This window comes from Phocoena sinus, chromosome 20 (assembly GCF_008692025.1).
Source record: "Phocoena sinus isolate mPhoSin1 chromosome 20, mPhoSin1.pri, whole genome shotgun sequence".
Taxonomy (NCBI): Eukaryota; Metazoa; Chordata; class Mammalia; order Artiodactyla; family Phocoenidae; genus Phocoena; species Phocoena sinus.
In genome coordinates this window covers 12,302,820-12,316,666 of record NC_045782.1, presented here as the reverse complement: position 1 = coordinate 12,316,666, position 13,847 = coordinate 12,302,820, and the positions used below count along the sequence as shown (strand labels likewise).

The following is a 13,847-nucleotide window of genomic DNA, read 5'->3' as shown; positions in this document are numbered from 1 at the left end:
GTTCTGTGATGCCTTTGGTAGTTTGATAGGGATTGCATTGAATCTGTAGATTGCTTTGGGTAGTATAGTCATTTTTACAATGTTGATTCTTCCAATCCAAGAACATGGTATATATCTCTCCATCTGTTTGTATCATCTTTAACTTCTTTCATCACTGTCTTATAGTTTTCTGCATACAGGTCTTTTGTCTCCTTAGGTAGGTTTATTCCTAGGTATTTTATTCTTTTTGTTGCAGTGGTAAATGGGAGTGTTTCCTTAATTTCTCTTTCAGATTTGTCATCATTAGTGTATAGGAATGCAGGAGATTTCTGTGCATTAATTTTGTATCCTGTTATTTTACCAAATTCATTAGCTCTAGTTTAGAGCTAATAGATTAGCTCTAGTAGTTTTCTGGTAGCATCTTTAGGATTCTCTGTGTATAGTAATCATGTCATCTGTAAACAGTGACAGCTTTACTTCTTCTTTTCCAATTTGGATTCCTTTTATTTCTTTTTCTTCTCTGATTGCTGTGGCTAAAACTTCCAAAACTATGTTGAGTTAATAGTGGTAAGAGTGAGCAACCTTGTCTTTTTCCTGATCTTAGTGGAAATGGTTTGTTTTTCATCATTGAGAATGATGTTTGCTGTGGGTTTGTCATATGTGGCCTTTATTATGTTGAGGTAAGTTCTCTCTATGCCTACTTTCTGGAGGGTTTTTATCATAAATGGGTGTTGAATTTTGTCAAAAGAATAAGAAATATCTTTTTTAATGTTAATGAAGACCTTTCCTTTTTTTTTTTTTTTTTTTTTTGCTGTACTCGGGCCTTTCACTGCTGTGGCCTCTCCCGCTGCGGAGCACAGGCTCTGGACGCGCAGGCTCAGCGGCCATGGCTCACGGGCCCAGCCAGTCCACGGCATGTGGGATCTTCCCGGACCGGGGCACGAACCTGTGTCCCCTGCATCGGCAGGCGGACTCTCAACCACTGTGCCACCAGGGAAGCCCGCAACTTCTTTTTAATGTCAGTCAGTAATACACATGTGTATCACTAATTTGAAACAACATAATTGGGAGGCTGGCCCAGTTAGTGTGAAATGATGTCACAATCACACCTTCATTTACGTTATTGTAAGATTCCTTTTTTTTTTTTTTTTTTTTTTTTTTTTTGCTGTACTCGGGCCTTTCACTGCTGTGGCCTCTCCCGCTGCGGAGCACAGGCTCCAGACGCTCAGGCTCAGCGGCCATGGCTCATGGGCCCAGCTGCTCCACGGCATGTGGGATCTTCCCGGACCAGGGCACAAACCTGTGTCCCTTGCATTGGCAGGCTGACTCTCAACCACTGCGCCACCAGGGAAGCTCAGTAAGGTTACTTTTCTTAACAGATTAAAAGAGTAAAGAAGAAGACATAAACGAGGGGGAGGATCAAAACTGAACTGTTCAGTGGTGCCTTCTGCTTTGTTGTCGTTCCATTACTCAAAAAATTTCGTCTAAATATGAGAATGAAAAGTAATAATGCTTTTTTTGTGTGTTCATGTTTTTGGTTTTGCCTTTTTAAAAGAAATCCAACATGGCATACTTATATACCATTTTATTGCTGCTGTGGTATGGAGAGTGAGGGATGGATGTTACCTCAGACCCAGATCTCTGCTGAAGAGAAATGGTAACTGACAGGCTAGTATACCAGGCACATATTCTTTTGCTTAATGATGAAGATAAAGGTCCACTCACCCTGGCTCACCCAAATTTATTTTCCTTTACTTCATCACTGCCAGAATAAGGTCTCATTGTAACCTCTTGCTGTGCTTATACTTGTCCCAAGACTGGTAGTAGTTGAATCCTGGACTACCCTTTTGGGGTAACTATCTTCAAGTGTGATGATGAAGGATGATCATTGTAACCCTTTGTCAGGGCCCATAAGGTTGGAGAGGTGTAAGACCTATGGCCAGGAACTCATCATATCAGTGCTCCCCTTTCCCCAGAGATTCAGTGGGTGGCTGTAGCATATTTAAGAAGTCATGTTACCTACCTGTCTAAGACTTGGCTAATATCCTATGGCAGCAGCTTATGGAATGACCTGCAGTAGTGTCTCTGCACTTGAAATGAACTTTATTCACATCTTCCCCAGTACTATGTAGTTCATCTTGGTGTTTGTCTAAAATGGCATAGCCTGGGGTGTTGTGAGGGTTGTCTTCTGGAACAGGGCACTAAAGATGATGATGTACTTCTGGGGGTGTGAACTTGTATGCTTGATCCTGCTGGGTCTTCTCATTATCTTAGTGGTGTGCCCTCCTAACCCTGCAGACATCCCACAGTCATTGGGCCACTGCAGACTTTTCGAACAGTGCACATTAACTCCATTGCTTTCCTCATTCTTGAATATGTGAGATCAGTGTATCTTTTCTGATGGGCCTGGTTAGAAAACATCTGTTTGTCAGCTACTGACTTAACCTTGTTTCTCCTCATATAAACAATAAATTTTAACTATTTATAGAATTCCTAGAACATTTTTATTCAACCTTAGAATGCTAGAGTACACAGTTTAGGGCTTCCCTGGTGGCGCAGTGGTTGAGAGTCCGCCTGCCGATGCAGGGGACATGGGTTCGTGCCCCGGTCCGGGAAGATCCCACATGCTGCAGAGTGGCTGGGCCCGTGAGCCATGGCCGCTGAGCCTGCGCATCCGGAGCCTGTGCTCCGCAACGGGAGAGGCCACAACAGTGAGAGGCCCATGCACCACAAAAAATAAATAAACAAAATAGAGTACACAGTTTGAAGAAATACTGTTATTGTCATTTTGGTTTCAAAAGGCCGAATTTTTGATTCTCAGGTTCACCATTTATTAGCCAAAAATACCAGTTAAGCTCTGTGAGCCTCAGTTTCTTTACCTGTGAAAAACAGCTTCCATCTCAGTCTCCCGTAACGCATGCTCTGTAATACCTTTTGCTTCAGTTTATATTCGTAAGAGATTCAGGGGACCCTGAAGTATTCCGCCTTTATTGTTGGTGCTATTGTTGGTGCTATCCAGTCTTTTTAGAGTTGTTTTTGTTTAACTAGCAGTTCATAGCATTTAGAAAAACTTTTGAAACTCTTATCTCCCTTTATAAGAGTGTGAGGGTGTGTATGGATTGGTACTGTGGCATATTATGTTATGACTGATACCACAGCTACAAAAATTATCCTAGGGATATAAGAACAATGAAGAGAGTGTAAGAAGTCAGCTAAAATGCTTAGAATATAATCCTTGCATTTTAATAAACTTGAAATAGTTTAGGAAAACAAACACAATCTCATTTGTTATTATAATAATTTCAAAGGACAGCAGTAGAATATATCCAATGTGGTACTATTCCATATGTAAGCCTAAACTCTGTCTAACCAATTCTGTTTGTTCATACATAAAAGTCCTTCATCTCAATTCATTCTTTTGATTTTAACCATTTTCTCTGATTCTGCATGGGGTTACTGGTTTTGGTTCTACTCAGAATGTTGCACTTCTGCATGAATTTTTCTTTGATTCTAGTGATAGTTGTTTTTCTTCATCTCCTAAGGCTTAGTAGATTTATTTAACTCATGTGTATGAAGTTTCTTTGAGAGATTATTATAAACTTGTGCTTTGATGTCCACTTGTTTCCAAGGGGATAAATCTTCCATCCTATAAAACTGATGAAAATCAACTCTAGGTCAACAATTGAAATTAGTAGCAAACTCTAGAAGCACCTTTTAGGCTGTTAGAACCAAGAGATTCTTCAGTCTTATTTATTCTTACTTTAAGTGATGGTGGTACACCTTGCCTGAGTTAGAGGTTCCACGTTCTCTGGATCAGATAGTTAGCTTAGATATTGAGTGATGAGGTAACAGGGGCAGTAGTGCCAAGGTTATCTGGCCATGGGAACCTGACTTAAGTTTTTTGACTCTGTCAACACCACTCACCTGACATTGTGGTTAGAAGTGTGACTAAGAGGTCTAAATTATATTTGATGTGGAAATAAAATTGACTAGACTCTTTTGGGACTGGGTTGTAGACTTTGTACATCATCAGTATGTTGTACTACCCCTAATGGTATCATACTCGCTTAAACTTCAGTTTTAATTTATTTGCCATGTTTTTGTATATATCCCTTGCTCTTCGGTAGTTCAGTATTATGATATTTTAATGCTATGTAATAGCTCTTTTTCTAAACTCTTAACAAGTAATACTGTTAACATTTAACCTTCATTAGATAGAAGGAGAATGCACCCCTGATATTCTCAAATCTCACTGCTCTTCCCCAACTCCAGTATTTTAGAGTGCTCATTTGAACCCTTACTGTGGAGTGGAATACTGAGGCTACTTTAAGTTCTGGAACTGCACTTGCTAAAGTGAGCAGGGACCTCTTGGTAGCCAGATTGTTTGGACACTTTTTAGACTCTACTTGACCTCTCTCAAATCTTTGTCATTGTTAGCCATTTCCATTTCTTTGAAACTCCCTTCTACATTGACTTGCTGACATCTCTTAATTCTCACACTAGGCTTCTTCACTCCCTAATGGCTTCTTAATTATTGGTATCTCTCAAGGTTCCATCATTTACTTTCTAGTCTCCTTTTTTCTTCCCATTATATACCTTCGTCCAAAGTGTCTTTCACCATTTACATGGTTTGAATCACTACCTGTTTAGTAATTTTCCTAAATCCTTTCCTTACATCAGATCGATCTTTTAAGCTTCTGACCTGTATATTCATTTACCTCCTGTATCATATATCTTTACTTAAATATCTTATAGCTACTTCAAGTCAAAAGGTTTAAAACTGAACTAATAATATTCTTGCCCCGCCCTTTTTTCCTTCCTCCTCTTCTCCTGTTTCCTGTCCAAGTAAATGTTATTACCATCTACCAGAAACTTGTAAATCAACTGTTTTCTCCCATCTCCCAGATCTAGTCAGTTACCAAAACAAAAGCTTAATGGTTAAAAGTATGAGTCATTCTTGGTTTCAAGAATTTGTGTGTAGGCTGGTCAGAATTCCCATCATTAAAAGCTCTGCAAATAACAAATGCTGGAGAGGGTGTGGTGAAAAGGGAACCCTCCTACACTGTTTGTGGGAATGTAAGATGGTGCAGCCACTATGGAAAACAGTATGGAGGTTCCTTAAAAAACTAAAAATAGAATTACCATATGATCCAGCAATCCTACTCTTGGGCATAAACCTGGACAAAACTATAATTCAAAAAGATACATGCACCCCTGTGTTCATAGCAGCACTATTCACAAAAGCCAAAACATAGAAACAACCTGAATGTCCATCAACAGATGAATAGATAAAGATGTACATATATACAATGGAATACTACTCAGCCATAAAAAAGAACGAAATAATGCCATTTGCAGCAACATGGATGCAACTAGAGATTATCAAACTAAGTGAAATAAGTCAGAAAGAGAAAGACAAATACCATATGATATCACTTATATGTGGAATCTAAAATATGGCACAAATGAACCTATCTACAAAACAGAAACATACAGACATAGAGATCAAGCTTGTAGTTGCCACGGCGGGGAGGGGGGGTGAGGAAGAAGAATGGATTGGGAGTCTGGGGTTGGTAGATGCAAACTATTATGTTTAGAACGGATAAACAGGACTTCCCTGGTGGCTCAGTGGTTAAGAATCAGCCTGCCAGTGCAGGGGACATGGATTCGAGCCCTGGTCTGGGAAGATCCCACATGCTGCAGAGCAACTAAGCCCGTGCGCCACAGCTACTAAGCCTGCACTCTAGAGCCTGTGAGCAACAACTACTGAGCCTGTGTGCCACAACTACTGAAGCCCACACGCCTAGAGCCCGTGCTCCGCAACAAGAGAAGCCACCGCAGTGAGAAGCACGTGCACTGCAGTGAAGAGTAGCCCCCACTTGCTGCAGCAGCGAAAACCCAACACAGCCAGAAAATAAATAAAGAAATTTTTAAAAAATAGAATGGATAAACAACAAGGTTCTACTATATAGCACAGGGAACTATATCCAGTCTCCTGGGATAAACCATAATGGAAAAGGATATTTAAAAAAAGAATATATATATATATATATGTGTGTGTGTGTGTGTGTGTGTGTGTATGTATGTGTATAACTGAGTCACTTTGTACGGCAGACATTGGCACAGCACTGTAAACCAGCTCTACTTCAATAAAAAAATTTTGAGTGTCAGGCTTTTTTAATTGCAGTATAGATCCACTTTTAAAACACTTATGAAGAAATACAATATATGGAAGTATATGAAAATGGAACAATTCTAGTTAAAGGAGGAAGGTTTTGCATTCCACCTACTTAGCCGGTTTCTTCCCCACCTACCTAATGAATGTTGATTGGAATTATTATCCTAAATTATTTCACTTCATCTTAGTTTTGTGACTTTGGATAAATCAGTCTGTCAGTTACATAGTATAGGAGTAATATACTTTTCTACAGGATGGTTTTAGGATCAAAAGAGACAGTGAATATTGTTTTTTAAATTAGATTTAACATTTTATAAAAAGTATAAATGTAACATACAACTCTTTTGAGGTGCTGTTTTATGCACATTTGGAATTACCTATATCTTTCTAATTAATCACATTTACCACAAAGCATCTTTTTAAAAATATAGATGTTGGGTTAGGCCACATAGAATTTGGAAATATTGCAGAATCTTAAAAATTTAACGTCTACACTTTCTTAAAAGCTATATAAGCAGAATCAAAGGGCATCAACTGTTTGTTTTAAGTCAGTAAATGCTAACCCAAATGTTTGAAAAGTAAAGGTGGTAAAGGGATGACATTCGCAACTGCTGGTAGGAGTATAAACTGGTTACAACTCTCGGAAGCAGTTTGACAACCGCTATCAAAATGTCCTAAAAAATGTATATCTTTTTTGTCTTAGTCTGTTCTTAGACTGCTCTAACAAAATATCATAAACTGGGTGGCTTATAAACAATAAAGATTTATTTCTCACAGTTTAGAGGCTAGTAAGTCCAAGACCAAGGAACTGGCAGATTCGGTGTCTGGTGAGGGCTCACTTCCTGGTTCCTAGTCTCTCCATAAGGACATTAACGCCATTTCTGACCTCCTCACATAGGCCCCACTTCCAAATACCATCACTTGGAGGATTAGGCCCCTCCACTAGTTATTGTACTTTAAAAATAAATAAATTTATTTATCTATTTATTTATTTGGTTTTGGCTCCATTAGGTCTTGGTTGCTGTGTGCGGGCTTTCTCTAGTTGCGGTGAGCGGGGGCTATTCTTCATTGCGGTGCACGGGCTTCTCATTGCAGTGGCTTCTCTTGTGGAGCATGGGCTGTAGGTGCACGTGCTTCAGTAGTTGTGGCACATGGCTTCAGTAGTTGTGTCTCACGGGCTCTAGAGCACAGGCTCAGGAGTTGTGGCACACAGGCTTAGTTGCTCCGCGGCACGTGAGATCTTCCTGGACCAGTGCTTGAACCCGTCTCCCCTGCATTGGCAAGTGGATTCTTAACCACTGCGCCACTAGGGAAGTCCCTAGTTATTGTACTTTAATCTTTGGTATGCTAATAATTACCTGGAATATGAAGTGTTTGCTCAAATTCCATATTATCTTTCTCCGTTGTTTGTTCTTAACATGCCATTGAATTAAAACTTAGTCCCACCAATTCTACAGTACTGCTAGAGTGTTTTATTTCCTAAAGCATTAGGTGGGCAGTAGCATTGACATTTATACAAGGATAGTCCTAGCAGCATTGTTTGTAGTAGTAAAAGCATATGTCTCTCTGTAATGGAATACAATATTTTTTTTGAAGAGGCAGATTTACATCTGATAATGATTGCTGAGATTAAATGAGTTTATGTGACATTGTGTGTAAGACTATCTGTAGTGTACTGCAGTTTGTTTTAAAAACACATATTATCTCTAGAAGACTATGCAAGGATATGTAGTTATAGGTAGATTATCACTGAAAGAATACACAAAACACTGGTAAAGTGGTTGCTTCTGGGATGGAATATTGGAGGTCATTGGTGGAAACCACACTTTATTGTATACTTATATATTTAAAGTTTGTTTAACCTTGTGTATGTATAAACTTTTAAATTATTTAAATTAATTTGAAATGTTTTAAAGGCAATACTAAGGAAACAACTATTTCTATCACAGTGGGACTTAGGCTCAAAAATATTGAGAGACACTGGAATAGGTTGCCTTAGGAGACAGGTAGCTGATTTTTGCCTTCAAAGAATATAAGGAGAGCATGAAATTCATTTGCTAATTCAGCTTCTCTAACCTTTGAGTTCTTTCTAACTCTAAATTAATTTCTCATTCCATGATAATATGCTAAGTTTGTAGCTTATGCCTTTTCTTTAACCCACTCTCATGGTTTAAAGTTGTCTCTAAAATTAAAATACTTATTAATTGTAATTTTATCAGAACAATTCTCCTTACAAAACTAAATTTCATTACTGTCACAAAGTGATAACTAATTATATAAGCCACATCTTGATCTTACAGCTTGTGAGGCAAGCAACACATTAGAAACATAACTAAAAGCTCAAGAACAGTGTTATAATCTTAAGGATGTACTATGACAGGATTAGCTGTTTTAGAGGCTTTGGGGGGGGGTTCCTTTTCTTGTGAAATACTTGTATGATTTGGAAGGTAATACTCTTAAAAGAGTGTCTTAAGATTTATGAGTTTTTAAATAAAATATTCTTTCTTCAAAATAGAAATGAGAGTTTATTAGGAGTCATTTGCATTTGTTTTCTTTCAGAAATCGAGCTATAGCAGATTATCTTCGTTCAAATGGCTATGAAGAAGCATATTCAGTTTTTAAAAAGGAAGCTGAATTAGATATGGTATGTTTGACTTTTTACAGTTATTCATAGTATATATGAGTGGACTTTACTTAGGTATCCCTAGTTAACAGTCACCTGAGTTATTCACAGATCTTGTCATTTGTTATTGTGGTTTACTTGACACTAAACCTAGTATTCACCCTCCCCCCCCTTTTTTTGGTATAATCAGATGTTTTTATTTATTTATTTTTATAATCAGGATATTTTTCGTAACGTTTGAACCTAGAGCTTGAATGGTTTGTATGGCTTGAACTATTGTATTTTTGCCTTTTTTTTTTTTAATGTTCTCATTTTTTTTCTCTAGAATGAAGAATTAGATAAGAAATATGCTGGTCTTTTGGAAAAAAAATGGACATCTGTTATTAGATTACAAAAGAAGGTAACTAAGTCTTTTTTCTTTTAAGTTAGTTGTATTCAAAGTATTATATAAACTGAAAATATCAACAACATAAATTATTCTTTTACATTAATAATTATATTTAACCTTGAAAAGGCAAATAAAAATACATTTCTATGCATTATTATTTCTATGCATTATGACCTATACAGATCATTGCTGGTAAATGGTAATTTATGCAACCAGGGCTACTGGCTGAGTTGAATCTAACACAACCCTGACTTCAAGGAATTGGTACTGAAGAACCCATTTATGCACTTAGATGGGAAGAACACATGGAGCCAATATGATGCTGGGGAAAGAGCACTAAAGTGTGCTCTTAGACAAGTCATTTTCATCTCTGACCTTTTATTTTTATCTATAAAGTGAAGGCAATAGGTAATATTCTGGTCCTAAAATTTATACTTTTAGTAGGCAAAGTTAGAATAATATTGTTATGAGTTAATCCATAAAAAGCCCTTAGAAAAGTGCCTAGCCACACAGATGCTCAGTAATGTTAGCTTTTAATATGAATATTCTGATTAGCATGTACAATGTAAACTAGAAAGGATCAAGATAGGTTCCCTACTCTTCCTCTAATTTGTATCCTGGCACCTTCCAAATTTTTCTTTGAGTTAAGTAGGTAAGACACAATTGTATTGCATTTTTCTCAGTTTTTAGTTTTGTCACACTAAGATTTTAGTGATATATTTAATATAGATCATTTTCAATTAAATCTGACAAATGCTTTGTAAATTACTGAAATTTTATTCTGCATATATGAATGCAAAATAAAGGCAGGTTTTTAAAAATATACTATTTTTATCAGAATTTATCTGTACATAACTATGTGTTCCTCTTAAGGTTATGGAATTAGAATCAAAGCTAAATGAAGCAAAAGAAGAATTTACGTCGGGTGGACCTCTTGGTCAAAAAAGAGACCCAAAAGAATGGATTCCCCGTCCACCAGAAAAATATGCATTGAGTGGTCATAGGAGTCCAGTCACTCGAGTCATTTTCCATCCTGTGTTCAGTGTTATGGTCTCTGCTTCAGAGGATGCTACAATCAAGGTAGTGATTTCAAAATTGAAAGATACAATAGGATAATTGTTAGAAGCAACTTTAATGTTAAATTGAGTGAAAGAAATGAAAAGATCCTGAAATGAGGACCTATGCAGAGGAACAGGAGGGCCTCTCTGAAACTGTGTGATTGATTCTAAACCTTAAAAGACAGAATAAAATTTCATTGTAGCTCCTGAGAGACAAGCTGCCAAATAAGTTCACTGATGACTTTGAGAAAATTGGGTGTCACTACTGTAACATTGGACAAATATAGGTCACCCAGTGCTCGAATAACTTTTGTTCTTGAAGAATTAAAGTATACGTATGTGCCTTACTTATTAGCAGAGGTGATAGATGAAAATACAGGATTACAAAACTAGTAATTCCGGGGGTGAATATCTTCCACAAAAAAATTCAATAGAGGATTTATTTAAATTGCACTCTCCTTGATGGTTTTGATTCCAAACTAAACAGTAATTCTCTCTAGGGGTATGGAAATGTAGCAGCTTTCCATTTTATAAGTTATTTATTTCTGTCATTTTTTAAAATTTTCATGATAAGCATATACATTTTAATATTTTTAATCAGGAAAAAAGTTGTTTTTATAATTTCCTTTGATTCAGACACACAATACAGTGATAGTTGTATAAACCACGTACAGAAAGATAAGTAAAATGTAGTTTTAAAAATTTAAGTAGGTTTCTCTATCTAAAGCTTATTTCAGATTAAGTTCTAGATTTTTCTTTTTTTTTTTAATTTTCCGGTACGCGGGCCTCTCACTGTTGTGGCCTCTCCCATTGCGGAGCACAGGCTCCGGACGTGCAGGCTCAGTGGCCATGGCTTACGGACCCAGCCGCTCCGCGGCCTGTGGGATCTTCCCGGACCGGGGCATGAACCCGTGTCCCCTGCATCGGCAGGCAGACTCTCAACCACTGCGACACCAGGGAAGCTCCCAAGTTCTAGATTTTAAGTTTCATTTGTAGAGGTATAAATAAGAAAATGTGAGTAGATTGCTAAGATTGTATTTATCACATAGCAGCAGTCAGCATAAAACGCAGGCATGACTTAAATATATATACTTAACCTGTTCTTTAAACATGATTGTATGTTTTCTTTTTGTGGATTCTTTAGTTTCTAAATCAGTGGCTTACTTTCATCCTGTGGGTTGGTGATCCATGGGTCGGGCTGCAAAGTAATTAGAAGAGAGTCTTAAATTCTGTTTGCATTAAATATTTCTGTAGGCTGAGATGATTGCCTAATACACTAATATATTGCTGTCTTTCAAATTATGTAGACATGTATTTAGTTTATTAATTTCACGATGCTCTTGTCTACTAAAAACTGCACTGCTGTCATGAAGCATGGGGGTAAAGATAGATTTATCAAATAGATGGAAAACTCAGTCTTAACTATTGATTTTGCAGCAGTGGTCTAAAAGCGTAAATAAAACCACTAATATGCCATCTTAAAATTAGCTATTGGTTCAACTTTAAAATATTACAAATGGAAGTTTTAAAAGTTTTATCTATAACCATACCATGTATGTCAACAGCTAGTAAAAGTTCTCCCTTCCATTTAGTCTTTAATGTGCACACATACGAAAAACATTTGTATTTAGTTTTGCTTCCTTCTTTGATTAAACTTATTTTAGAAATACTTTTCTTTGTTTCTAATGAATCATCATTTTTAATGATTTTAAACTGATCTTTTTACTTATATGTGGAGACTTTATAGAGTAGTTAATGGTCAAGAGCACAAGCTCTGGGTTCAAGTTCTGACCCCCCCACTTAATGATTTATGTGATATGAGCAAATTAACTTTTTGTACTTCTCTTTTCTCATCTGTAAAATGAAGATAATTAGTACTTGTGTCACAGGACTTTGGGGAAGATTAAATAATACATGGAAACTGCTTAAAATACTGAAGGAGTACTCAGTGTCAGCAGTGTCTCAACACCATTAACAAATCTTCCACTGGATTTTTATTTCCAGTCATCTACTATCTTAAGTAATACTGTTCTATTTTATACATAAGTCTTTCTCATTTTGTTGGATATTTTGTGGAATGAAAAGAAACCTGTTTCTACCAGTGGTTTTCATTCTTCAATTACGGTAAAGCTAGGGGATTCCTAAATGATGATTGAGACAGAACTACCTTCCAAAAACTCAAAGGAGCACACAGAGACAGAATTTTCTGTAATTTTGTGACTATCTTGGGCAAAGTGCTTGATATGTTTAAGGCTCAAATTTCTCATTTGTTGGAAGGGGGATTAAAAATATCTATAAGATTCTTTTGCTTGAAATGAAGTAATATATACATAATGTATATAACGGTACAGTGTTTGGTGGATGGATGGTAAGTCACCAATAAACTGTAGATAATGTTATAGTTATAACAAAATTAAAATTTTATTATATAATTTCTCTTGTGCATCTAGTAAATATAACATGTTCCTTTTAGAGTCATTCATTTACATTATCAACATTTGAATTACAACAATTTAAGAAAAATGATAGAGGATGGATATTTGGAATAGCTCATGACTTTTTAATTGCGTCATTTAAATTTTTGAAACATTATTTCTGGTTGTCATTTAGAATTAGTTCTTAAATGTTAAGAAAAATGAACAGCAAACAAAACTGAAAAATACGTTCAACTAATAAAGCAGGTCAAGGATTGCCAACTTTAATATATAGAGTTCAAACAAATATGGAAAACAGTAACATCTCAACAGAAAAATGGACTATAGGACATGAACAGACAATTCAGAGGAAGAAAAAGTGGCTAACCAACAACAGTAGAGCTTTGGCGTCACTACTAATAGAAGAAGAAATGCAGGTTAAAATATATATCAAATCTGCCAAGATATTTTACTTTTTAAATGAGAATTCCCAGAGGTGATAAGAATTTGATGAAGCAAGCATTCTCATTACATTTGATACAATCTTACCGGAGAACAATTTAATAGAATATATGAAGGGCTAGAAAGCTTACACTTTCTGACTCAATTCTTCACCATCACTGTCTGACCTAACTATTGCAGAATGAGGACAGATATTTTTCACTATTCAAAGGTTTTCACTATAATGTTTTCTATAATGAAAAGGTCTTTCCTTTTGTTTAGAAAATATTAGGAATTACTTTTAAAAGAATGTTTGCTAATAAGTTTTTAATGGCATGGAGAAATCCTTATGATAAGATGCAAAGGGAAAAACAGGATAATGAAGTATACACGGTCACCGTACTTTTTTAAAAGGAGCATAGAAAAAATGGAAAAACTATGCCATTGGTAGGATAATGGATATTTTTTATTGCCTTTATATCAGTATGTTATATTTTTATCATGAGCATTTATTTTATAATCATACAAAAGGTAAATATCAAGTAAAGAAAAAATTCTCATTAATTCCTGACATTTATAAACACTAAAATGCTCTGTTTGCTTACCATTTATGAAGAGACACAGTTCATATTCTGGGTATATTTATTTTAGAGGAAAATGCTTCAGTGTTCTTTAATGAATGCATGGAAGGAAAATTAACTTAAATGGAAGTGAACTTCAAGGTCATACCTTGTTTATTTTCAGTATGTAAAGTATTCATCTGAAC

The 13,847-nt window shown here is 36.2% G+C and overlaps 1 protein-coding gene across 1 annotated transcript in view; it reads left to right on the top strand.

The window, feature by feature from the left end:
- The window catches only part of PAFAH1B1 (platelet activating factor acetylhydrolase 1b regulatory subunit 1), a 78,171-nt gene that overhangs the window by 51,239 nt on the left and 13,085 nt on the right, over window positions 1-13,847 (top strand). The window contains exons 3-5 of the mRNA XM_032615723.1: window positions 8,717-8,801; window positions 9,106-9,180; window positions 10,042-10,248. Of these exons, the coding sequence (XP_032471614.1) occupies window positions 8,717-8,801; window positions 9,106-9,180; window positions 10,042-10,248 (367 nt within the window). The remainder of the gene's footprint in view (window positions 1-8,716; window positions 8,802-9,105; window positions 9,181-10,041; window positions 10,249-13,847) is intronic.